Consider the following 26,006-nt stretch of genomic DNA (forward strand, 5'->3'; position numbering starts at 1 on the left):
TGCAGGGGATGGCAGGGAGGTGGAGGGCACGGCTTCATTGAGCTTTGTTCTATGGTGTGTCTTTCAAGCTCCAGAGGGAATACAGAAGTAGAAAAGAGCTGGCACAAAGAGCTGAAGATGTAACAGGCATACAGAAGCTGGGACTCTGAGTAAAAAATGAAAGGGACTTGCTTGAGCTCATCACTTTGTCCTTCCAAGCTTGGTGCAGGTTTGCAGAGGTTCTGTGAAGACAAACTGCACCACAGCCAGAAAGAATCCATCATGAGCATCTGCCCCTAGAACAAAACAAAGACAGTACAGTATGAAGATAGGCTAAAACCACAGACAGAAAAGTTTATGAATATTTTAGCTAAAACTGCTTCTCGATCACACGTGTAGGCGATGTCATGGCAACGTTGAATAGCTCAAGCGTTAACGGTCATCTAAGCCGTCAAATCAGACACTCCTTCGATATAAAGTTGTTTTTGACGAAAATTAAACCGTGTCAGTTTGTCACTCATGAGGTTGGAGTAAAAACATGTTCAACTACTTAAGACATTGAGTCGAATCTAGGTTGTTTCTTTAGAGTTCGATAAAATTAACAACTAAGGAAGAATATTTCACTTCGCTCATTGACTTCCCAAACCACAGCTATAACAATGAGACAGATATTTCACCGGATGTATAAATGTGAAGCATCCACTTGGCGTTTCCACTCACTACCAAATATGAGAAACCATTGGCCGGCAGTGGGAGAAGATGGATTTTGGCTGACATTCTGCTACATTTATCATCGATTAAACATTTGATCTCAATATAGTTTTCTGTTTCCAAAACTAGAACATGTTATGAACAGAGTGGGCTAAGAAAACTTTACCCTTTGCCAAAGTTTAAAACATAGCGTTATTTACGAGGGCACTTCACAGAGGCATTTCCATAACGGAAATATGCAGATAGATGCTATAACGGGCCAATGGGATCTCGCTAGCTTGTGCTTGGTCCTGCCCAGATACTTTCTAGTTCTGCCCACTATGACTCATTTGTACCCATTGGAAACTACAGTTATAAAAAATCATCGGCCTGGTCTGTTTAGTCTCTTCGCAAGCATTCCCTGAAGACTCGCAATGTTGCAGCTCTGGATTTAGAAACTTTGTGAACAAACTGTGCACCCACATGGATTAACTCTTAAAGTGGGTTAAATCAAGGTTTCCGTTGACGTGACGCCTATCCATAAGAAGTTTTAAATCAAGATGTATCTATTAATCTTGTTGCACCAAATTTTTAAATCCTTCCTCTAATCTAAGTTTAGTTTTCACTTTAAACCTATATTAATTTAAACCATGTTGGCGCAACCCAACCTCAGTGATGACAACAGGGAAATGCAGATGTAGGCCTGTACTACAGGTATTCTGTCTTGTGAAGCCTTGCCTGTGTTTGAGAAAGTTGATTTCCCGGTAAACTTCGTAGAAAGTTGATTTACCTAAATTAACTTGCCCAGGTTTAATGACGTAGAAAGTTGATTTATTTAAATTAACTTGCCCATGTTTAATGATGGCATTCTATAATAGAAGCGGACCATAAATTTGAAGAATATCTGGTAAAGTTGTGTATAACTTCGTAGCCAACCCTGTGGCCACAGAGCGACTATACCCTGCACAGTGCCAGTGGGCATTGTAGTTTGAATCCACGAGCCAATCAGTAGCCGCGCAGTGCTTATTCAGCAGGCTTTCCCATTCTTGTCCAATGAGATTACAGACGCCTTGTTTGCATTGCTTTTTGAATTCGGATTGAGGGAGTTGACAGATTTATCCACGCGCAAATATATATATTTACTTTTTAGAGACGGCAATAACCTACAGATAGTTAAGTATCAATTTAGTTAGCCAGCCGCTAGCTAGCTAGCTGAACTGGTCGACTAGCCAGTTTACCACTCACCTGAGATTATTTGTTGTTAATTCCGAAGGTTTATGTAAGTCTTAACATTTGTTTATTTTCCAGCAACCATGTTTATTAAGTACTGTAGTTAGTTAGCTAACTAAATTCGTTAGTGTTTCATTTAATTAGTTGACGTTAGTAACAACACGTTGTATAGGGTAATGTACAGTCGCTAACGTTTAGCCAGTCTGGTTCGTTTTTGTTAAACAACCAGTTAGCTAGTCTTTGACGAGGCTTTTCACTGTACGTTAGTGCAGTCATAAATACACTTGCATTTGTGTTGTTTTGCTAGTTAACGTTAAGATAGTTAATCAGATGTTGCTAACTGGGGTCGGGACGTCTGTTACGTTAACGTCATGTTTGTGAAATTAGTTTTCTGGAAATGTTTCTTAAATGCAACATTGGTTTTCAATGGCATGACAATTTTGTCGTTAGAACTGAAATTCTATAAAGATGTGTGATATAACATATGGTGTAAGTGGTATACACATCTGAAATTAAGTCATATTTTGACAGAAATAGCTATGTTTATCAACTTGACCAATCCATATTTTAGTATTTGGCTATCAAAAACATTTCTATGTATGGAGAACATCCAACTTCCTTTTTAGTTATATATATATATATATATTTTTTTTTTCTTTCTGGCTGAACTTGGAGAGAGAACCTCTTATTTTACTTTACCATAAGATTAATGGCAGTATTCTGAGACCATAAGACACTTTTTATTTTTGTATTCTTTTGATGTGTAGGAGGGGAGAGGGGGGGGGGTCATCATCATCATCATCAAAGTTATTTGAAGTATTTGGCTGTCTGCATGTGCAGAATGTTACCTTTCCTAAATCCCTGACTTGTCTACCATGTCTCAGTTTGGCACCCCTTTAAGCCCAATGTTTCCTTTTTGCAACACTTCCAAAACTACCTCAATACAAACATCAAAATGAAAATAGATAGCCTGGGAGAATTGAAAATTCCAAAAAGAATGAATTTAGCTGTATTGATTTTGTAATTGCTACTTTTAGCATAATAATTGTCCATGGCAAAATACATTGAATTGAAGGAAATTAGCTTTAAAATGGCAAAATTCTCACAGTTCCAAGGCAGAATATGTACTGTAGAATCACATCAAATTAGCTTTAAAACTGCAACATTTTCTTTCAGCTCCACGGCAAAATGTGTAGAATTGCAGGAAATTAACTTTAAACTGCAAACATTTCTCCAAGCTCCATTGAGAAAATGTTGAATTGCAGGAAGTTGGCTTAAAGATGCAACATTTTTCTTCGCCGCTAAGATGGGGGGCCTTGCCGACCATTCCCATCTTACCTAGAAAATCCCTGAATAAATCCTTGCCTTGGGTACCAGTGTGGTCTCAGACAAGTTTGTAACATTTCAGAGGCTACTAATACAACAATGTAGCCTAGCGGTTAAGAGGTTGGGCCAGTAATCGAAAGGTTGCTAGTTTGAATCCCCGAGCTGGCTAGGTAAGAACATCTGTCTGCACGTGAGCAAGGCACTTAACCCTAATTGCGCCTATAAGTCGCTCTGAATAAGAGAGTCTGGTAAATTACTAAACACTTTTTTAAATATATATAATACAGGATGCAATTTTAGAGACATTGTATTTTTGCAACCGTGGGTCTCACAGGGTTAAAGGGGACTGTCTAAATGTTATGACTTCATATTTATCTCCAGCACCACCTCAACATACAGTTGAAGTCGGAAGTTTACATACGCCTTAGACAAATACTCATTAAAAAACTCATTTAAAAAAAAAAATGTATTTAATGTTAAAATTTTTTTTTATATACAATTCCTGACATTTAATCCTAGTAAAAATGACCTGTCTTAGGTCAGTTAGGATCACCACTTTATTTTAAGAATGTGAAATGTCAGAATAATAGTAGAGTGATTTATTTATTTCATCACATTCCCAGTGGGTCAGAAGTATTAGTATTTGGTAGCATTGTCTTTAAATTCTTTAACCTGGTTGTGGAAGGCTACCTGAAATGTTGTCCTTTAGCGATTTTGCCACAACTTTGGAAGTATGCTTGGGGGTCATTGTCCATTTGCGACCAAGCTTTAACTTCCTGACTGATGTCTTGATGTTGCTTCAAAATATCCACCAAATTTTCCTACATCATGATGCCATCTATTTTATGAAGTGCACTAGTCCCTCCTGCAGCAAAGCACCCCCACAACATGTTCCTGCCATCCCTGTGCTTCATGTTTGGGGTGGTGTTCTTCAGCTTGCAAGCATCCCTTTTTCCTCCAAACATAACGATGGTCATTATGGCCAAACAGTTCTATTTTTGTTTCCTCAGACCAGAGGACATTTCTCCAAAAAGTACGATCTTTGTCACCATGTGCAGTTGCAAACAGTAGTCTGGCTTTTTTTATGGCGGTTTTGAAGCAGTGGCTTCTTCTTTGCTGAGCGGCCTTTCAAGTTATGTCGATATAGGACTCGTTTTACTGTGGATATAGATACTTTTGTATCTGTTTCCCACAGCATCTTCACAAGGTCTTTTGCTGCTGTTCTGGGTTTGATTTGTACTTTTCGCACCAAAGTACGTTCATCTCTAGGAGACAGAACACATCTCCTTCCTGAGCGGTATGATGGCTGCGTGGTCCCATGGTGTTTATACTTGCGTACTATTGTTTGTACAGATGAACGTGTTACCTTCAGGCGTTTGGAAATTGCCCCCAATGATGAACAAGACTTGTGGAGGTGTACAATTTTTTTTCTGGGGTCTTGGCTGATTTCTTTTGATTTTTCCATGCATGACAAGTCCAAAAAGACTTGTCATGCACAAAGTAGATGTCCTAAACGACTTGCCAAAACTATAGTTTGTTAACAAGAAATTTGGTGGTTGAAAACAAGTTTTAATGACTCCAACCTAAGTGTATGTACATTTCCGACTTCAACTGTATGTGAAAATTGGCTGTTTCTGTTTTGTAGTAAAAAAATGTATTTCCAATGACATCATAAACCAGTTAGTAGGCAATGCCTACTCATAATTGGTTAAAATCACAATACACACTTTTTTACTACAAATCCTAGAAATGTGCCATTTTCACATGTTAATGTTGCGGTGGTGCTGGAAATGGTGAATATAAAGTTGAGCATTTTTTAAATTTCCCTTTTTAAGGACGCAGAAAATGACTGTACCTGTATAGCAGGGTGTGTCCAACGTTGGACAGTATCCCCGTAATCAGAAGAAGGTTCTAATTAGAAGGTCCTTGAATGCATCACTGAGCTTTGCCCAATAAATAATCAAATCCAATTGTTAGACACTACCACTCTGTGTTTTCCCTATATTTGTTGCTGCCACTCGAAAATATATAATAAATTTAAAAAAACTACTTAAACAACTAAAACCAGATATAAATTGTAGAAAAGATTATGGAGTTTTGTTTTAATAAAATAATATTTGAAGTCTAGCAATGACTAAAATAAAACTAGACAGTCGAGGCAAATCTCCCCCATTTGACTTTATGTTTGGGACACTCAGATAGCAAAAGAACACCGCATAAGCCATGGCAAAATGTGTAGAATGGCAGGATATTAGCTTTAAAACAGCAAAAGGTTTCTGAGGCCAAGAGGACAGGCTCAAATTTTGGTTGCAGACTGTGGCATTGGCCATGCCCCTCCCCCACCGCTAACTTTGCCACCACTGAAGTAAAAACTTTTTTTATATATATAATTCAGGGGAAATGCATGAATGTCAATGTTTGGTCACACATGCTTCATTCAACTTCTCGTCTGCGATAGCATGGTGCCCGTATTGCAAGGCTGATTAGCTAAAACAGGCAGGTGTACGCTCAAAGCGAACATACCACATGGAATTCATGTTTGGAATTTATCTGGGAGGAAAGTGGTTGCGTCTAAGCGACATTTACCACAACCTACTAATTACAGCCATCTACCAATTACGGATATACATTCAATCGTGGTTTAAGTATCACCAGGCAGGGGCACATATTGGCAAATAACTCGCAAGGTGGGAAGCCAATATGTTATAAGACCCGAATTCCACTTGGGTATAAAATGGGCTACACACCATTTTTATTTTCATCATTTCTATTCCAAGTGGTTTGGCATTTGACACCTCACTCTCTCCTCAAGCTCTGACTTTACTAACTTTTGATTGTTTAGGCAGGATTGTGCCACCACCCGTGTCACACTTCCATGGCTGACAGCAGCATAGTTACTTTGGGGATGGCTCGGAGCCTGCTGGTGGACTCCTCTGTGTATGACTCCAGGATGGCTGAGACTACTAAGGATGTATTCCTGGGTTTGGGCTCTGAAGACATGGAAGGCAAGAGTTTCACCCTTCTCTCAATCAGTGTGATATTAACTGCTTTTTACCTGAGGCTGTCACTCAAAACAGGAAGGATTTTGTTTTATGATTGCTTTCACATTACCTTTGAGATTCACTGTGCCCTTGGTCCTCTATTCCCTTGTAGAGATGCTACCTCGGGTCGAAACCAGAGTTGTTCTTGTAGGAGAAGCTGGGAAAAATGGAGCACTTGTCAAAGCACTGCAGGTACCGTGCCCTAATGGTTTGAGCCCAGTTGTATGGGCTGTCATTGTGGAAGCATCATTGCATTATGATTTGTTGCGTGTGATTGTTTTCATTTTGTTTTTTAATCATGAGTACAGTGAGTATACAAAACATTAGGAACACCTGCTCTTTCCTTGACATACACTGACTAGGTGAATCCAGTTGAAAGCTATGATTCCTTATTGATGCCACCAATTAAATCAGTGTAGATGAAGGGGAGGAGACAGGTTAACTTTGTCTGTGAATGTGAAGCTACGGCACAGGGCTCAACTGTAGGAATAAAACGGGTTCACTCTTGAGCGACTGAAAAGCTTTTCGATCTGAAGGCTTCTTTAAATGATCTATTTTGTGTTCCAATCTGTAGTAGTGGCACATTCGCTGACAGCTTATTCAGAGGGGGAAGTCTGAGTGATTTGACAAAAGTTGACCTGCTGCTTTCAACTTTATTAATTTAGCAGAACTTCCCCCCCCCCCCAGATAGCGTTTGACATTTGTTTGAAGTTCTTGCCTTCTGGGTTGCAATGACACAGGCCCATTGTTCAGAGAATTTGTCAGTTTGGTGTCGCCAGCTTGAGGTCAATGCTTCATTTTACAGGCCGTCAGAATAATGGAAGTCCCAGTGGTTAAGATTAGAGGAGGAGAACCGGGTGCTGAGACTGGAGAGAAATTGATAAAATCTATAGTCAATATGGTAGGTCTTTTTTCAGGCTTGGATTGTGTTGCATGCTTTAATCCATCAATGGGGGGGTCTCTTTGCATGGGCAATCTCAAGGTGATTGGTGTGTAGCTGCAGCAGTGTCCTCACAATTACCGGTAAATGTCACAGATTTATACTGTTAACACCTGGTGTCCAAGCTTAGATGTCTCTAACAAAATGATCTAACACGTTCACACTGTTTATTCCTCTAATGCTTTGTCTTCTGATGTATGGTGCCAATAATTATGGGGTTATGTATTTTATGAATACGGTTTACAGGTATCATACATAATTTCTCTCTTCAGCTCAATGATCTCTGATTTATATAGGCTGTGTTCTTGATTCAATTTCTGCTCGACTGAATTTAGTGAGTTAAATCGAATCAAAATAACACCCTCAGAGTGAGCACTGGAAATTGTTTCATGCGGCATTGAGCAATGTCATGGTGAGCATCGGTCTGTCTCTCTGCAAATTAATGAACGGGTTTCAAGTACCTGAACTTCAATGTTTACCGTTTGCTCTAAACTCACCTACTTTAAATGTATCACTCATATTGCAATATAATATCATGATTATCAAATTACTCCTTTGATATGAAAGGGCTGCTTGTGTGTCCCTACTCACATTAACAGCAACCTTTTTTAATCCACAGGATATCAACGTGCCTTGCATAAAGACTGACAATGTCAAAGAGTTTGGAGATGGAGAAAACACAGAGTTTGAGACTGTGTTCGTGCTCAAAGACTTTGCCTCTCCTGACTACATCTATCTTTACAAACATGACAACCGGATCGTGGGCCCCCCGGTTGTTCTCCACTGTGCGAGACGAGAGGAGGTAAGGACAGGAGCAAATCACTCCTGAAATATACTCACTCACTCTGGGATGGCACTCGCAGTGCTCGGCTGTGGATCACTCCTCGCCAGTTTAAGATATGAGGTTTTGACTGTTATGGTGCAATTTAGCATCTGTCTGCAATGGGAGATGAAGTAAAACATGGCAGAAAAGGTGTGCTTTCAAGTTTGAAATAGATTTATATGATGGGTTTTGATTGTTCCCGTGAACCCTGAGAAATGCATCACTGTTGTCTGGGTCTAAGCAGAGCACCTGCTCAACTCAGTCAGATTACTGGGGAAGATGAACACACCCTTGGCCACAGATCACTGCAAACCTCACCAGTCACCTTTCCAAGATTAACGTAGATCTATGAAGGAATGCATCACAACTCTAAAAACTGAAAAGATTTTTAAAATATGGCCGTATTCAGAATGAGAAATGATCTCTGCATCTATCCCCTTATCTACAGAGCCTGGTAACTTGGAGATCAATAGAACACACACATACTTACAAATGCAGTGGCCTTTCATACAGCTTTGCTACTGACCAGTAAAGAACCCCCCCCAAATGTACTTGATAAAAGCAGTGGAGGAAATGATGCATGAGCAATGTTACCAATATCTGAGATTTATAAGAACCATATTGTTTGTGGTTTCCCACAGCCCCTGCCGTTTTCCTCTCGTCCTCTATACTCTACCACCATGCTCAACTTGTCGCTGTGTTTCACCGGTTTCCGCAACAAAGAGGAAGTTGTAAGTGGAATGGGTTCAAGTTGATTGTCATTATTTGTAGCACTACCAACATGTCGGTTTTGTTTGCTTTTTAATGCTAAGAGATATGTGTTGGTGCCAAATGTCACTCACTGCCTTTAACCCCTGCAGAAAAACCTGGTGAATCTGGTGCATCACATGGGAGGCACCATTCGGAAGGACTTCAGCACTAAAGTCACCCATCTTATTGCATACTCCACTCATGGCGAGAAATACAAGGTTTGTAAAACACCCCTAACCTTTCCTCCCGTCTGGAAGAGCTCATGTATAGACCTAATCCATGTGATTTATTTTCTTCCCCACATGACATTTCATTTGCTGACGGAAGTTTTTGTTTTATTGATTCTCAGTGGTTCTGTTCGCTTTTCTCCACCCTATCTTTTTCTGAGTTGAAAGCTCAACTTGTTTAGATGTTTTGCTCCAGCACTTTAAACAGGAAAGTAGCCTAGCTCTCTTAACAGACATAGTAAGACATTTTAAATGAAAAGAAAGCGAGTACTTAATAGAGTACAAGAATGAGATCCGTTTCAATACACTATGCCTTTTTTCATCCCTGGCTTTTGAAGGAGCTTTTTACCTCTTGCAGTACCTGGCACACAGCCTACAGCTGTTGTAAAAGAGGGCCAAACACCTCAATCCTCTTTTTTTAAAGAGTAGTTTCTGTACCATACTGGGCATAAGAGGTTGCTGAGGGGCTGGAACAGAGCAAATAGAATGGCATCAAACTCATGGAAACCATGTGTTTGATATATTTGATACCATTCAACTCAGTCCTCTCCAGCCGTTACCACAAGCCCCCCAATTATCCTGTGGTACCTGGGTATATCGTATTGCCGGCAGTGCACACAAGGGCCTCTTTCTTTCCTGACGTAAAAAAACTAAATCATGCACAAAACAAATGTAGGCAGCATGGATCTTGATCCAGGAGATCTTGATTCAGGAGGGGATTGTCTCTGCTTTAACCAAGAGGCTGGATCTTGCAAGTTAGCCACTTAGTTCGCAATCCAAATGCATAGGTGGAGCCCTGATCTGAAGATCACTTTCTAAGATGTGCCAAATGAATTGACTTCTAGTTATAAACCGTTGTACCCACACACCGAGCTTTAGGGAGCCCCCCCCAAAAATCGTACAGTCTTTATTTCATAATACCCCAGTATGTGGTATATACTAGAGGTTTACCGATTATGATTTTTCAACGCCGATACCGATTATTGGAGGACCAAATAAAGAGGATAACGATTAATTAGACTTTTTTGGGGGGGGAATAATGACAATTACAACAATACTGAATGAACACTTATTTTAACTTAATATAATACATCAATGAAATCAAGTGCTGTTTGAATGAATGCTTACAAGCCTGCTGGTGCCTACCATCGCTCAGTCAGACTGCTCTATCAACTCATAGACTTAGTTATAACTTAATAACATACAGAAATACGAGCCTTAGGTCGAAATACGGAACCGTTTGGTATTTTATCTAACGGCGGCATCCCTAAGTCTAAATATTGCTGTTACATTGCACAACCTTCAATGTTATGTCATAATTACATAAAATTCTGGCAAATTAGTTCGCAATGAGTCAGGCGGCCCAAACAGTTGCATATACCCTGACTGCGTGCAAAGAACGCAAGAGAAGTGACACAATTTCACCTGGGTAATATTGCCTGCTAACCTTTCTTTTAGCTAAATATGCGGGTTTAAAAATATATATACTTCTGTGTATTAATTTTAACAAAGGCATTGGTGTTTATGGTTAGGTACACGTTGGAGCAACAACCGTCCTTTTTCGCGAATGTGCACCGCATCGATTATATGCAATGCAGGACACGCTAGATAAACTAGTAATATCATCAACCATGTGTAGTTATAACTAGTGTTTATGATTGATTGTTTCTTATAAGATAAGTTTAATGCTAGCTAGCAACTTACCTTTGCTTCTTACTGCATTCGCGTAACAGGCGGGCTCCTCATGAGGCAGGTGGTTAGAGCGGTGGACTAGTTAACTGTAAGTTTGCAAGATTGAATCCCTGAGCTGACAAGGTAAAAATCTGTCGTTCTGCCCCTGAACACGGCAGTTAACCCACCGTTCCTAGGCCGTCATTGAAAATAAAAATGTGTTCTTAACTGACTTGCCTCGTTAAATAAAGTTGTAAATAAAAAAATTGGCGTCCAAAAATACCGATTTCCGATTGTTATGAAAACTTGAAATCGGCCCTAATTAATCGACCATTCCGACTAATCTGTATACCTCTAGTATATACGGTACACCTCCTAATATGACATACCTCTCTGTGTCTAGCTTGCTGTGTGTATGGGAACACCCATCCTCACCCCAACTTGGATCCATAAGGCCTGGGAGCATAGAGAGGATGTGTAAGTATCTCCTCACGCTACAGACAATGGCCAAAGCCAACTGCATGCCCAGTCCTCATTGTGGTCTTCACGTTCATGTCTGTACATCAATGTATACTATTATGTACATGTATGAGGGCTGACAACCACCTGTTCTTACAGTAGTTTCCATGCTGGAGATGAAGAGTTCCGCACCGAATTCAAAGTTCCCCCCTTTCAAGACTGTGTGCTGAGCTTCCTGGGCTTCTCAGATGAAGAGAAGACCAACATGGAGGAAAGGACAATCAAACATGGTATTAGCCTGAGGTCTTACATTTTCAGTATTTATTTTTTGTTCCTTCATATGTTATATCTAGGCTTTACAAAAGCTACTCTGCAAGCACATTATCCTCCCTTCTATTATGGAGTACTTTTGGAGTTTCTAAAACTTTGTGTTTCTCCAAGGTGGCAGCCACCTGGAGGTTGGTGATCAGAAGTGCACTCACATGGTGGTGGAGGAAAACGCTGTCAAGGAGCTGCCATTCGTACCATCAAAGAGACTGTATGTTGTCAAGCAGGAGGTGAGCACTTCAATGTAGTAGGTGTCAGCTTACACCACCGTACTGGCGGTAGGAAGACAAACATGAAACATTTCCCAGGTCAACAGTATGTCTGACTGAAGCATAACACCTCAAATTCATGTGCCTCAAATTCATGAATTCTCTAATACATTGGCATTGTCAAGTCTGGGAAAATGAGCCTTGTTGTTTTCTTCTCAGGATTATGTCAAATACGTATTTCTATTTAATGTATTTGGCTGTATTGATTGATAAACTCTTGCCTCACTTGGATGATCAATATTTAATTTTCCTTTCGACTAGACAAGTCATTTGAGCAGAGATAGTGAGCACGGGTGTTCCCCACCTTGTATCAATACTATTTTTCTTTGCTTGTTCAAGTGGTTCTGGGGAACGATACAGATGGATGCCCGAGCAGGAGAGTCCATGTACTTCTATCAGAAGGTAAGTTTTGTCTGTCAGTCAATCTGATTCATCCTCCCAATGCCCCTACACAAACCTCTATACAGTGGAATGGACACTGCTAAGATTCTATAAACTGTGTCGCGCACATCCTCATGATTATCCCTCTCTGGAAGGAGTTTGTGAAATAAAATACAAACATTTTTCACATACAAACTTTATGTCCAAATCAAAAAAGCTCCCCCAAAAATAGGATCCCTGTGATAGAATGTTTACTTTGATTGGCAATGCTCTGCATTTTTTTTTCAAAGTCCATGTCTGGATTGTAAGAGAAAGCGTTCTTGGAAAGCATGTTAACGTTTTAATCAAACTTATATAAATCTGAGTATTCACAATAATCGTAGTATTGTGCGCTTGCAAACCAGTGGAGGCTGCTGAGGGGAGAGCAGCACATAATAATGGCCCGAACGGAGCAAATGGAATTGCATCAAACAATTCCAAAACTTTGTATTTGATACCATGCCACTGATTTGACACTTATAAGTGTAATTGCTTTGCATGTGCAAACAGATGATAAACTAGGTGAAATTATGGCTTCACAAATCTCATCACAATTGTGAACCTCTCCCCTGCAGAGCTTAATTGATCATCTGACCAAAATACGTGAGATTTTAGTTCTGGTTTATCAGAGATGACTTTCCACCACAGTGCCATCCTTTTTTCTTTTTACACACATTTTTCTCCATACACCCTCATCTGACATGCCCATGTTTCTCCTACTCTCAGATGGACAGTCCTGTGCTGAAGAAGGCTGTGTCCCTGTTGTCCCTCAACACACCCAACAGTAACCGGAAGAGGAGGCGTCTGCGGGAAACCCTGGCCCAGCTCACCAAGGAGACTGAGATCTCCCCCTTCCCTCCACCCCGCAAGAGGCCTTCTGCCGAACACTCCATGTCCATGGGCTCTCTGCTGGACATCTCCAACACCCCCGAGACCTGCAAGGCCTTGGCAGGTGAGAGAGGAGCCACGGTCACTCATCAGCCACACACGTCATGTCACAGGGCTGGTAACACTGGGTGTTAGTTAGCCTGTCAACGGTGGTTAATAAGCGCCTCTGACCTCGTTAAAAATTAATGCAGGCAAACACAGACAGGGATTATAGCATCATTAGTGTCTCATGTCAGCTGAAATCAGAGCCTTGTCATAGACTAAGGAGGCGGTCACTGCTTGTTGCAGGGGGAGGCAGGAAGAACCAGCACTCTCTGCTATTCTGTTTGAACTCCCCCCAAAGAGACTGTACACCCTGTCTTTCAGAGCACAGTGTAGAGAGCAGCAGGCGTAGGAGGTGCTGTGCTGAGGCCAACAGGCAGAGGAGGATGAGTGCCAGGGGGATGAGTAGGGGGACAAAGAGTGGCCCTTCCACTGCACTAGCACTACCACCCCTCAGCAGGAAGCAGAGACCCCAGAGGCCCCCATGGGCCCTCAGGACAGGGAGTTTGTCCTTAGCCAGCCCAGTCCCCGGCCACAGAGACTGGGTAGGGTTCGTGGAGGGACTCGTCACAGGAGTCAGTCTGTCTCAGCGAATGCCAGGAGATGAAGGGTCACTCAGTTGAACTGTCACTGTGGGGAAATCCGATTTGGTATGATATTAGAAATTATATAAGAACTGTCTAGATGATCAAAGTGGTGCAAGAATAGTAGGTTGAGCCTTAAAGCCTGGAGAGTTGACTGGATAGTTGAGGATGAAATTATATGAAGGAATGGGATTATATGAAATACATTTAGTTGCATTCTGGAACCATTCTCACTAGCTAAGATAAAAGCCCCAAGTCTTTTGCAGAGTAGCGTTCACTTTGCATGTCAGAATCTCAATTTTCTAAACTCCGAGACACCCAGGAAGTCAAAATAAGTTCAGAAGTTGTGGGTAGTCAAAAGAAAACATGTTTTTCTCCACTGTCTCAATCAATATTCACCTCTTGACGATCCCTGGCTCTCTTCCAGAACATTCTCGGCCCTTGAAGAGCTCTACACCTGCTGTCCTGAAGCAGTCGGCTAGATGGCAGGTCTCCAAGGAGTTGTACCAGACAGAGAGCAACTATGTGGATATTCTCACCACAGTCTTGCAGGTTTGTCGCTGCTGCTGTGGATGTTGGGCTCACTTAGCACCACCGGGGCTGCTAGGGTCCTAATCAGGCTGTCCCACTGGTGCCTGAGTCCAGTGACCAGTGGGGGAGAAAATTAATAGGATTGTGCGCATCAGGACTGTCAGCCAGCCAGGCTCACACTGCAGAGCTCTTTGCTGCTCATCGACCCAAACCTCAGGCCTGTCCTTGTCTCATCGCTCCTGTTCTCACATCTCCCTCTGTTCACTACAGCATTACTATGATACCAGTAGAATAAAGGTGTTCAGCAAACCTCACTACCATATTTCCTGATCGGTGTAGTGTACTCTACTTTTGCACGTACATCACCTTGTTCTTTCACCCTGACCCATGCCCACTCGTATGCAGTCACCAGTAGTGTCCTCTCTCTGTACCACGCCCACTGCACCATGCCAGCCCAGGAGACAGATGGCCGGCTTCACATTGGATGGTCTTTAACACTGACTGCTGACCCCATGTCCACTGCCCTCTGAAGTCAGCCCATGAACTGGCCTGCCAAGAAGTGGGCTTGAATACCAATTATCCCATTATGATTCACACGTTGGGCGCTTGTTGAAATGTATTTTTATTAGAAGGTATTTCCAGGCTATTCTGAGCCTTTTGATTATACTTTTTACAGGGAAAGCTGAATAGAGCATTGCTAGATCAGGACTTTTTAATGGGAATCATTTCTTGTAGTTTATTAGGGGACCTACTTTCACTGTTTGTGAGTTTTCTATGTCTTTGATAAGATGATGGGGAGGCAGGGTGGTCTTATAATTAATACTTACCTGCACTCTAAAATGATTTGACTTTCTACTTTTACATACATTCTCATAGAACTATTCAGTCTGAAATAGTGAGTACCGTATGTATTGAGGGTGTATGTATTGATTAAGGGAACAGAGGGCAAAGTCTGAGTCTCACCTGAAACGTCTGTTCCTTTTAGCTGTTCAAAGTCCCCCTGGAAAAGGAAGGCCAAGTTGGTGGACCCATTTTGGCTCCGGAAGAAATCAAGACCATCTTTGGCAGCATTCCAGAGATCTTCGACGTACACACCAGGATAAAGGTGGGCACTTCTCTCCTTGAAATATCCCAAGATGACCTGAACAAGAGTTTAATCTGCAGTGAAGTCACCTAAATGCCCTCTGTGTCTCCCTGCTTATTGGGTTGATTTGTTAGGCCGATCTGGAGGAGCTGGTCATGGACTGGTCTGAGGACAAGAGTGTCGGGGACATCATTCTCAAATACGTGAGTATAGCAGGCCTTTGTTCTGAATGTTGTATTGAGCCATTTTGGACATTCTCACTCAGTTCCTTTCTCTGTCTGTCAGTCTAAAGACCTGGTGAAGGCTTACCCGCCATTCGTCAACTTCTTTGAGATGAGCAAGGAGACCATAGTGAGGTGTGAGAAGCAGAAGCCAAGGTTCCATGCTTTCCTCAAGGTATGTGACCTCTGAGACGATGTACCTTTGTGTATACATCCACGTGAGTGTAGGTTTAGAAATTACCATATGCCTCATGCTAAAGGTCATTCATTGCTTGTCTCTATGTACAGTAAACTTGAAGAAAATGTCTCGGTCTGTGTTGTGGATGTGAGTGATTGCCTGTGTGTGTGTAAGTAAGCCGCAACATGTCTGTCAGGTCTCCTCCTGCTCTAACAGCAGTGTTTTTTTTTTTTTGCCTCCAGATCAATCAGGCAAAGCCCGAGTGTGGACGACAGACGCTGGTGGAGCTGCTGATTCGCCCTGTGCAGAGACTGCCTAGCGTCGCCCTTCTCCTCAACGGTAGACTACACACACACACACACACACACACTTGACAGCCAAATCTTGAGAAACATGGTACATATGTGGCATGATAGAAGTACTAACTTTATGCATTCTCCTCACCTGCATATGAAGAGAGCGCTTGATTTCCGACTAAAATGTCACAGGAAATACTGATAGATGCTCCTCGCCTTTATCCACAGTTGTGTTATAAATCTGTCTGCCATATCAGTTGTTTGCCCTTGGCTTTTTTCACTGTTCTATCAATTATATTTGTCAATGTTCATTGACCCATCTATCTTGCAGATATTAAGAAACACACTGCCTGTAACAACCCTGACAAAATCACTTTGGAGAAGGCAATCGAATCACTCAAGGAAGTTATGACGTGAGTCAACTGTGCACCACCGGCCATGCATGAAGCATTTTGTTGTAATTAAGTTAAAGCCTCATCCATTAGCCATGCATTTACATAAAGTGATTGTAGCATCAGTTGGCTAACGGAATTTATTTGACCCCCCCCAGTCACATAAACGAGGACAAGAGGAAAATAGAGGGACAGAAGCAGATCTTTGATGTCGTCTATGAAGTTGACGGCTGCCCTGTAAGTTGTTTGTGCATTTCTTCACCGGAATGTGGCACGCTTTGTTGAGCCGCTAATCCGTTAATGGCTGTCCTCCAGCACCATAACGGCTAAGCCTCTCCCATAATGGCATTAATGACTGTCCTCAGCACCATAACGACAAGGCCTCTCCCATAATGGCATTAATGGCAGTCCTCAGCACCATAACGACAAGGCCTCTCTCTGCATTAATGGCTGTCCACAGCACCATAACGACAAGGCCTCTCTCTATGCATTAATGGCTGTCCTCAGCACCATAACGACAAGGCCTCTCTATGCATTAATGGCTGTCCTCTGCACCATAACGACAAGGCCTCTCTATGCATTAATGGCTGACCTCAGCAACATAACAACAAGGCCTCTCTCTATGCATTAATGGCTGTCCTCAGCACCATAACGACAAGGCCTCTCTCTATGCATTAATGGCTGTCCTCAGCACCATAACGACAAGGCCTCTATGCATTAATGGCTGTCCTCAGCAACATAACGACAAGGCCTCTCTCTATGCATTAATGGCTGTCCTCAGCAACATAACGGCTAAGCCTCTCCCATAATGGCGTTAATGGCTGTCCTCAGCAACATAACGGCCAGGCCTCTCCCTATGCATTAATGGCTGTCCTCAGCAACATAACGGCCAGGCCTCTCCCTATACGTTAATGGCTGTGCTCCAGCACCATAACGGCCAGGCCTCTCCCTATGCGTTCACCCTAATATCCCTATTTATTTCAGCTAATTTCCACAGGATGCATTTTTTGTACTGTTCACTGTGCATTTATAGCTTGTAATTCATGGATTATTGTGCTGGAGTCAACTTGATAATGTGTGTGTGGAGAGAATTTGTGTAGAGCTGTGTGTATGTGTGAACCGAAGTCCTCTTTTCAGGTGAAAATAGTGGAGATGAGTTGGGACTAGAGGGAGTGAATTAGTATACCTTTGGCTCTGGGCTGTGAGTATAGCTCTATTTATCTTGATTTGGATAAGTAGAGCATCCAAATGAATAAACATAGTTTGATGATAGGGTTTTAAAGGAATAATGGGACTGGAAATGGAAATTCCTCCATCAGCCGTGCAGTGAAATTACCAATCTGTGGAGTTAGACCCATTAATACCAAATATGCCGCTTTAAATGAGGCCTGCGATTGAATCATGAAGCTCTCTCTGGTGACCGTGTTTCCTTGTTTATTTTTTTGTTTATTCACGAATGGTTGCTGGATGTCTTTTTGGTTGTGTGATATTCATCCCGTCTTCTCGCTCACTCTCTCTCTCCTCCTCAGGCCAACCTGCTCTCGTCCCACCGCAGCCTGGTCCACAGGGTGGAGACCATCGCCCTGGGAGACAAACCCTGTGACCGAGGCGAGCACGTCACACTCTTTCTCTTCAATGACTGTCTTGAGGTAACGCCAACATCAATGAAGTAATACCAACATTGAAAACCTGCTCATCTGACACTCCAGCCAGGCTCAATGATATGCTGAATATTTGAACCCTGGTCAACATTTCACTGTATTGACTAGTGATGGCCCAGACATGGCTTTAGATGTTAGAACTTTACAATACACCCAAAATGCCCTCCCAAGTCAATGCCATTGCTCATTTGAGAAAATCTTGCCCGTCCTCTATTCCCCCCCCACATTATGAAATCTTTGGGACTTGAGATGCTAAGAAAATGCAAATTCAGTAGCAAAGAGCCCCACTGGCTGATTATTTATGGGTGTGCAATCTATCGTTGCTGACACAGCTTCTTATCTGGCTCCTAATTAGTGAAGTGTTGCATTAGAATGGGGGTTAGCAATCAAACCCAGAATGGGTGTGGGCGAGGCGGCCTGATTCAGGAGTGTCAGAGCAGCCTGGTAATGAGCATGGGGAGAGCAGGGGCTGCACTCTTCAATTATTCATTGATTAGCTCCTCTGTATTCAGATCTCCCCTATCCCCAATAGATATCACAATGCCTTCATGGGACAGACCCAACCCCTGCCTCAGCCCCCACACAGGCCAGTTAAACACATGCTAATGACTTGGACCGTTTACCTTTTATAAAAGGCCCTATCGATTTGTCACAGCTTAACCATACATACATACATACATACATACATACATACATACATACATACATACATACTTCACTTCACTTCACTTCACTTCACTTCACTTCACTTCACTTCACTTCACTTCACTTCACTGGAGAGAGAGTTTAGGTAGGGATGGAGGCTTCCATACTTCAACTGTGTCTGTATTTGCAGATTGCCCGGAAGAGACATAAGGTGATCAGCACATTCAGGAGTCCTCTGGGCCAGACGCGACCTGCAGCCCAACTCAAACACATCACCCTCATGCCTCTGTCCCAGATCAGGAGGGTCCTGGACCTGCAGGATACAGAGGGTGAGTGAGCCCCAGACCCTGGCATGTTCCCTACCTACCTACCTACCTACCTACCTACCTACCTACCTACCTACCTACCTACCTACCTATCAAAACCTATAAATTCAAATGTTAGTCACATACACAGTTTACAGCAGGGATTAAAGGTGTGAAGAAATGCTATGTGCTAGCTCCCTCAATGCAGTACATCAGACAGTAATAATAAAAGTAAAGTCAAAAATGAGAGGTTGTAAACATAGTAATAATGGACTGTATTACACTGTTTAGAAATATAAAGTAGGTAGTGTCTTGGTCACGCTGTGGAATACATAGTGTATATAATAGAACAGCAGAGTTTTGTGTGTGTGTGTGTGAGTTCTGAGTGCGTGTGTTTGTGTAAGGATTGGATGTGTGGGTAGGGAATGCAAATAATTTAAGGTGCCGATAATGAGGTGGAAATAGTCTCTAAGGTGCAGATCTGTAGGGAGACGGCTAGGGTTAGCTGTTCAGCAGTCTGATGGCCTGCTTACCTACCTACCTCAGTGTTTAACATCCATTACTAAGAAACATGACCACTCCTTGTTTGCTTCTTTTGGGTCGATACACATTCCCTGAGCAGGTATATTGCTCCATTCTGTTTTCCCTGTATCGGGAAATGTTATTCATAAGCATACTGGATAGCCTAATATTTGGAGTCAACACGGACTGAAATGGCAGCCCAGACATAATCAAGCAAACATCTCTCCTCTCTCCCACTAGCAGTGACTCCGCTTGTTTGGCCTTGTAATGGAGCTGCTAGGTTTAATTTCACTGTCAATATGTACTATAATTACAACCAGTGTATGTTGATACACCAGAGATGGCTCTCTATGCATCTTAAAGAGAAATGGGATGCATGTTTTACCAGCTAGACTATTGACAATTTTGAGTGGTCCAAACCTCGCTAATTTCTCCTTTTCTCTCTCTTAGATTGCCGTAATGCCTTTGCCCTGGTGGTGCACCCGCCCACGGAACAGGAGAATCTTCTCTTCAGCTTCCAGCTGACCACTGAGGATACGGTGAAGTCAACCTGGCTAAAGATGCTCTGTCGCCATGTAGCCAACACCATCTGTAAGGCTGACGCGGTGAGAGAGGCAGAGTGACACAGTGGTCCACTAAGCCGCTATAGGCTCATCGGGTTGGGTTGGAGGGCTCCTCCTGAGAACACATGTTGCAACACATGTTGCCTGTCTATCTGCTCCTCTCATTAACACAGCCAGACAGGCTGAAGCGACCAAGGCATCCCTCACTGGTCTGGTGTCCTCATGCAGAACATGGTGTATGGACTCTTTTAGAGGTTGATGAGGACACAAATGCAATTATTTTGGCCAGTTTTAGTACACTTACATATCACGTTGCGTGAGTGGCCTTTTTGGTCATTTCAATCCTATTAGATTGTCCTCTGTGGTTAAACTGGAAGACAGATTAATGTAATTAGAAGTGGAATTGTACTAGAACTAACACTAAAGACATAGATGGGTTGTTTTATCTCTCCACAGGTCTTTTCACTGATGTAGTATTTGAGCTTGAATGAGGAAGCTAACTAGTAATTGGCTGCCCGGAGACAGACGTGTATTTCCCATCATAATTAAAAACAGGCGTAATAAGCTTCGGAGGTGAGCCCAGCCAGTCCCAGCTGTCAGGAGTGAACTGTCCACTAGGTGGCGATGTAAACCTCTACTACAGGCTGGCCTTGCTATCTTAATTGATTCACTGGCTCTCTCCGCACCCTGAATACCAACCAGTGAGCTCCAGCTGCATGTAAAAACAGACAACAGTTTCTCACTCTATGCATTTTGACAGTGAAGCAGAATGGTCTGGAAATGTATTTATACTTGTTTCTATTTTAAACAGGAAGATCTAATTCAGTGCACTGAGCCTGACTCTGTCCAAGTGAGCACAAAGGATATGGACAGCACGCTGAGTAAAGCCTCTAGAGTCATCAAGAAAACTTCAAAGAAGGTAAAATGGGCTCTGAATTAGACCATCTCTCTCCTGTATTCCACACAAGCACATGTTGGATATTGGACAAGCTGACTGTTAAACAGAGCTATTTTCAAAATCAAATCAAATTTCATTAGTCACATGCGCCGAATACAACCGGTGTAGACCTTACAGTGAATGCTTACTTACGAGCCCCTAAAAGACAGTGAAGTTAAAAATAAAATACAGATAAGAATAAGAGATTAAAGTAACAAGTAATTAAAGCAGTAAAAAAATAGCAATATATATACAGGGGGGTGCCGGTACAGAGTCAATGTGCGGGGGCACCGGTCAGTTGAGGTAGTGTGTACATGTAGGTAGAGTTAATTAAAGTGACTATGCATAGATTATAACGGGGGGGTTCAGGGGTCTTATGGCTTGGGGGTAGAAGCTGTTTAGAAGCCTCTTGGACCTAGAATTGGTGCTCTGGTACCGCTTGCCGTGTGGTAGCAGAGAGATGACTAGGGTGGCTAGAATCATTGACAATTTTTAGGGCCTTCCTTAAATCCTTTTAAGGATCTGAGGAACCATACCAAATATTTTCAGTCTCCTGAGAATAGGTTTTGTCGTGCCCTCTTCACGACTGTCATGGTGTGCTTGGACCATGTTAGTTTGCTGGTGATGTGGACACCAAGGAACCTGACGCTCTCAACCTGCTCCACTGCAGCCCCGTCGATGAGTGTTTGTGACTGTTTAACCCCCAGGTAACGAGAGCATTTTCCTTCACCAAAACACCCAAACGGGTAATCCAGAGAGCCTTCATGGCCAACAGCACCTCTGACGACAAGAGCCCTGGCCCCAGCTCAGAGAACATGATCCATGTTGGAAGCAGTGCCACCCTGTCAGTAAGTTCATCCATCCACCCACCCACCCGTCTACTTCAAAGGTCCAGGCAGTGAACAAGGTTTGTCTAATCAAGTCGAGGCTAAAGGGGCATAGTGCAAGATAAAAGAGCAATGGCAGAAGAATCTTGAGTCATTTTATGATTTTGAGATGGGTACTGTAATTGCACCATGTACCCTGTTTTTCTCAGAAAATCAATTTGCAGTGCTCTCCAAAGCATAGTCCTGAAAGGGTTGCGTAATTAGGTGATTGTTGACGTCTAATGGTGAAATTGTTCTGCCAGTGCAAGCCATATTCTTTTTGAAGGAACAGCTTCAGTTTTTCAATTAATGATGACACATGACTGTTTTGAACTTTTCTCCTTTTTTATTCAGTTTGGCTATTTATTTCCAGTTCTTCTAACTGCGTCAGTATTGATGACAGGTTTTATTTTATCTCAGTCTTTTTCTGACCTTTTCTGTACTTCCTTTTATTAGAGTGGAAAAGATGAGTCATACAATACTAAATATTTGAAGTAAGGTACTGCACTCAAACTTTGCTATTAAAAAGGGATTTCAAGTGCGTCTTGATGCAGTAGTGTGACATGCAGAGTCTGACCTATGAGTTGACAGGGTCTCTCCCATGGTCTGTGACTCTCCCCCATGCTTTGCTCTGTGACTGTAGATGGCCCGCTCCACCTCAACATTCAACCTCAGTGGTTCTACAGCTGCTGCTGTGGTGCAGCGCTCTAACTCCCTGGACCACCCACCCTGTCCCCGCCTCCGTGTTCCTGTCTGTATTCATACCCCAGACCCAACCCCTAGTCCAACCTGCCCTGAGGAGACCCCACTTAAGCCCCAACCCACCCCCACCAGGCCCCCTTACTCTGCCGGCCCCCCTACCTGGAGGGTCCCGTCCAAAGGGAGGCTTCCCCCTGGGGCCTGCAGGGACCTGCTGGTCCCCTCTGACCCCCACAAGGCAGGCTGCTTGAGGCCCCGCAAAGAGACCCTCCTATAGGCGGCTGACTGACGTGAGCATCACCATGCTGGGTTTAATACCCCTTTTAACTCACTGGGATAGGTGGTGGCTCTCTCACTGACTAACTCCTCATTCCTGGGCTATGGTGGCTCTCTCTCTCTGGCTCTCTGTGGGCTCCCTCCTCTTGTCTCTTATCTGCTGCACACCTCACTCACTCAGCTCCACTAACATCAGCTTGCAGTGCCGGGCCGATGCTCTCTTCTAGCTTTTACATAAGCCCTCTCAATTCATTTTGGAATAGGGAGGAGTGTCTTACAGCAGCGGATTATTTGGTTATGATCTATGGCTTCTAAAACAAATGTGTTGTGGTGACAGTGATTTACATTTTTCTCCCACAAATTAAATAAATCCAACATTGTGTGCAGCACTATGCTTTAGTGTTTTGATGGACACTCCAGGCCTTTTGACAATCTGTCACTGGGAATTTGTGAAACAGTGGCTTCATGTGTGTCCTGACTCTCTTGTTCTGTATGTCCTCGCTGTGCCACTGCTATTGATCCTACGCCCTCAAATTTAAACCGTAATGTCACCTCAAATCTCATTAACCTGACTGGGCCCTGTCAAAGTGAGAATGTGTTATGGTGGTTATATCAACAAGCAAACGGTGAGAAGGTGCTGGTGCATAAATTGGGTTGCTTTTCAGGCTGGCCTTTACTCTCACTCTGGCTTTAGCCGGCCACAGCTTTACTGAAGGAGGATACATGACGCACACCTGTTTAGAGTCCTACGTTCGTTAACACTCCGGTCTCCATAGGGTAGACTCTTAATGAGGGTGAAATATGTATGCATTTTAACCAGCCAGACCTTGTGGTTCACCAGAAATCACCCTGCTTTTATGCAGCAGCACCTTTCATGTTGGCCTCCCCAAGTTGCCCCGGTAACATATAATCAAGGTTCCTTTTGAATAGATCTGATTCATCCACAGTAATGAGCAGCACAGGGACAGAGAGGAAACTACATCTTTACAACATGGCAAAATGTTGAATGGTTTTTGGAAGTTGGTGGGAGTATAGTAATATTGTATTGGCATCACTCGCTCGATTAGTTCAATGCCAACATTAGGCTAGGAAGGCAGACTGGCACTGGGGAAAGCTGAATGTAAAAGTAATTAAATGAGACTTCCATATAAAACGACCTTGTATCCTTCACAATGCACTTCCCACGAGATTGCTTTTGCGGACCACATGACAATCCATCTTTGTGCCGTGGCTTTTAAAGGTCCACCAGGAGTCCCAGCGTGTACATGTGATCAGAAAGCCCTCATGTTGAATGACTTAAGTGCTCACTTGAGCATTTGCTCATCTCTAACCCTTCAGTGTAACTCATTGTCCTTAAACTAACACTCGAGGGGTCGTTTCTGTTTTGGAACGCAATCAATTTCCTAATTTAATTAATGTCCCTGTTCTGTTCCCTCCAGGCGATGCACTCTCCCTCCATGGTCAACCTGCCGTCCATGTTTGAGAGGAAGTACCACACGTTCAGTCGCTCCACATCCCACCTGTTCTGATTGACACTTAGAGGAGAGAAACACGGCAAGCTGTTCTGAATGGTGCACCACTCACTGTAATTCAATTAGCTCACCTCTCGGCAATGTTACTGCAGATTGGCACATCCTGTAATTGTTTAATGAACGCAAGTTCATTCAGATAATGTCTGACTTGGAAAATGAAAGATGGATACTCTTGTATTTAGTGTTTACTTACAATGTTACAAGTTGACCTCATGTCTTAGACAGTTGGGAACATTTGATTAACATGTATAGGTACGATATTTACTGACATATTTTCTGTATTTTTGTCGTGGAGGGATATAATTCAATGAATGATAAGCCAATAAACGTGTTACTTTGTTTTTTTGGGGAACACGCCTGTTGGCTTCACTTACTATAGTTTCCAGCTTTTATAAAGCTCTTGAAATGTTTTTACTTTTTGATGATATAAATGATCAGGATTAGGGGAACAGAAGCTACTGTTTGCTGTTTTGTAAGTGATTGTTTTATGTTGTAAAGTGGGTATGTTTTTCAGGAGGGTCTAAGGGGATGATGTTGCATTACACTACATTTATTTTCCAGAATCATTTTATAAATAGTCTATATACAAATCCTCTTTCTCTTGCTATTTATGTGTACATTTGCCTCCCTTTTGTCTGTCATTATCTATAATTGTTCTGATTTACCTCTTGTCATAATTGTCTTCCATTATGTGTATTCCATACACTTACACATGATCCAACGTTAAGCTTATTTCTGGTGGGTTATTCAGTTATAGGATGTTGTTCACGACTTCTCTTACCAACACATGATGAATGGAAAAAATTAATAATTATCTCCCATTCATCTGTATTGAATAGTGACTATTATTATGCAAAGTCACTTTATTATGGTTTGTAATTGAAATGTTTTACTCAATTTTAATAAAAATGCCCTATATTGAATGTTGTGGTTTTTTAGGATTAGAAAAACTAACATGCATCTCACGTCCAGAGCAAAGTCCTGCTCTATAAACAATGCAAGAGAAACTTCATCCATTTACTTATTCAGTCAGTTACTTCTAATGTATTATGTCCTTGGTGTATTATCCTCCTTACATAGGGGGGGAAAGTGAATCTGAACCATGTAGGCTTCTGCAGAGAAATGCACGGAATTCACTTTGCAAATTACCATGAAGCAATAAATTGCTGCCTGAAATGAATTTGGAAAATGTTAACTGGATGCCATTTGCATCCTTTGACCCCTCTGTTGAAGTGTTGTTCTGAATGGCACACTAAAGCAAGACATGGCAGCAATTTTTATTGTTTCCATTTGAGCAATAAATGTACATTAGCACAAAGCAATCAGTCTGTGATCATGTGTAAAGCAATGTGTGATAAATGTCCTTATTTGTCACTTTCTGCTACAGCTACTGGCCTATTAACGTTCAGGTAACTCACTTGAAAGGTGTCAACATTTTTGGTATTCATGTCACCGCAGCTCAGTATAGCACACGAGTCCGTTCAAAGGGCCAGACTAAAAGCAGTCTACTGGATAGTGAGCCAATGCAGGAGCCCTGAGGCATAGGGAGACCAGGGAATACCACAGTGGATAGGCAACAGGTGGAGGACACACTCTCTTTATATTTGACTTTCCTCCACAACAAAGCAGATA

The 26,006-nt window shown here is 42.5% G+C and overlaps 1 protein-coding gene across 5 annotated transcripts; it reads left to right on the plus strand.

The window, feature by feature from the left end:
- The first annotated feature begins 1,737 nt into the window (after positions 1-1,737).
- On the plus strand, positions 1,738-25,297 carry LOC112248389 (protein ECT2). 5 transcript variants are annotated; one of them, XM_024417362.2, is made up of 26 exons: positions 1,738-1,948; positions 6,068-6,230; positions 6,379-6,458; positions 7,072-7,167; positions 7,826-8,008; positions 8,671-8,760; positions 8,890-8,997; positions 11,081-11,154; positions 11,296-11,426; positions 11,578-11,693; positions 12,072-12,134; positions 12,879-13,104; positions 14,094-14,218; positions 15,183-15,302; positions 15,416-15,484; positions 15,567-15,677; positions 15,923-16,019; positions 16,308-16,389; positions 16,527-16,605; positions 17,898-18,017; positions 18,865-19,003; positions 19,952-20,106; positions 20,876-20,983; positions 21,709-21,849; positions 22,511-22,856; positions 24,282-25,297. In XM_024417362.2, exons 2-25 carry the CDS (start codon positions 6,101-6,103, stop codon positions 22,841-22,843), a joined length of 2,976 nt encoding a protein of 991 aa, XP_024273130.1. In that variant the 5' UTR covers positions 1,738-1,948; positions 6,068-6,100; the 3' UTR covers positions 22,844-22,856; positions 24,282-25,297. The 5 variants fall into 5 exon arrangements, with proteins under 5 accessions (XP_024273130.1, XP_024273139.1, XP_024273145.1 ...); XM_024417371.2 differs by having other exon boundaries at positions 6,072-6,230; XM_024417377.2 differs by lacking the exon at positions 7,072-7,167.
- Positions 25,298-26,006: the final 709 nt, after the last annotated feature.

Source organism: Oncorhynchus tshawytscha, linkage group LG01 (genome assembly GCF_018296145.1).
Source record: "Oncorhynchus tshawytscha isolate Ot180627B linkage group LG01, Otsh_v2.0, whole genome shotgun sequence".
Taxonomy (NCBI): Eukaryota; Metazoa; Chordata; class Actinopteri; order Salmoniformes; family Salmonidae; genus Oncorhynchus; species Oncorhynchus tshawytscha.

Excerpts from the sequence above, each read along its gene's own strand:
- LOC112248389 (XM_024417362.2), top strand. The coding sequence starts at position 6,101 with ATGGCTGACAGCAGCATAGTTACTTTGGGGATGGCTCGGAGCCTGCTG. Across the intron at positions 16,390-16,526 it reads TCACTCAAGGAAGTTATGAC|TCACATAAACGAGGACAAGA; the intron begins GTGAGTCAACTG and ends GACCCCCCCCAG. Across the intron at positions 19,004-19,951 it reads GGACCTGCAGGATACAGAGG|ATTGCCGTAATGCCTTTGCC; the intron begins GTGAGTGAGCCC and ends TCTCTCTCTTAG.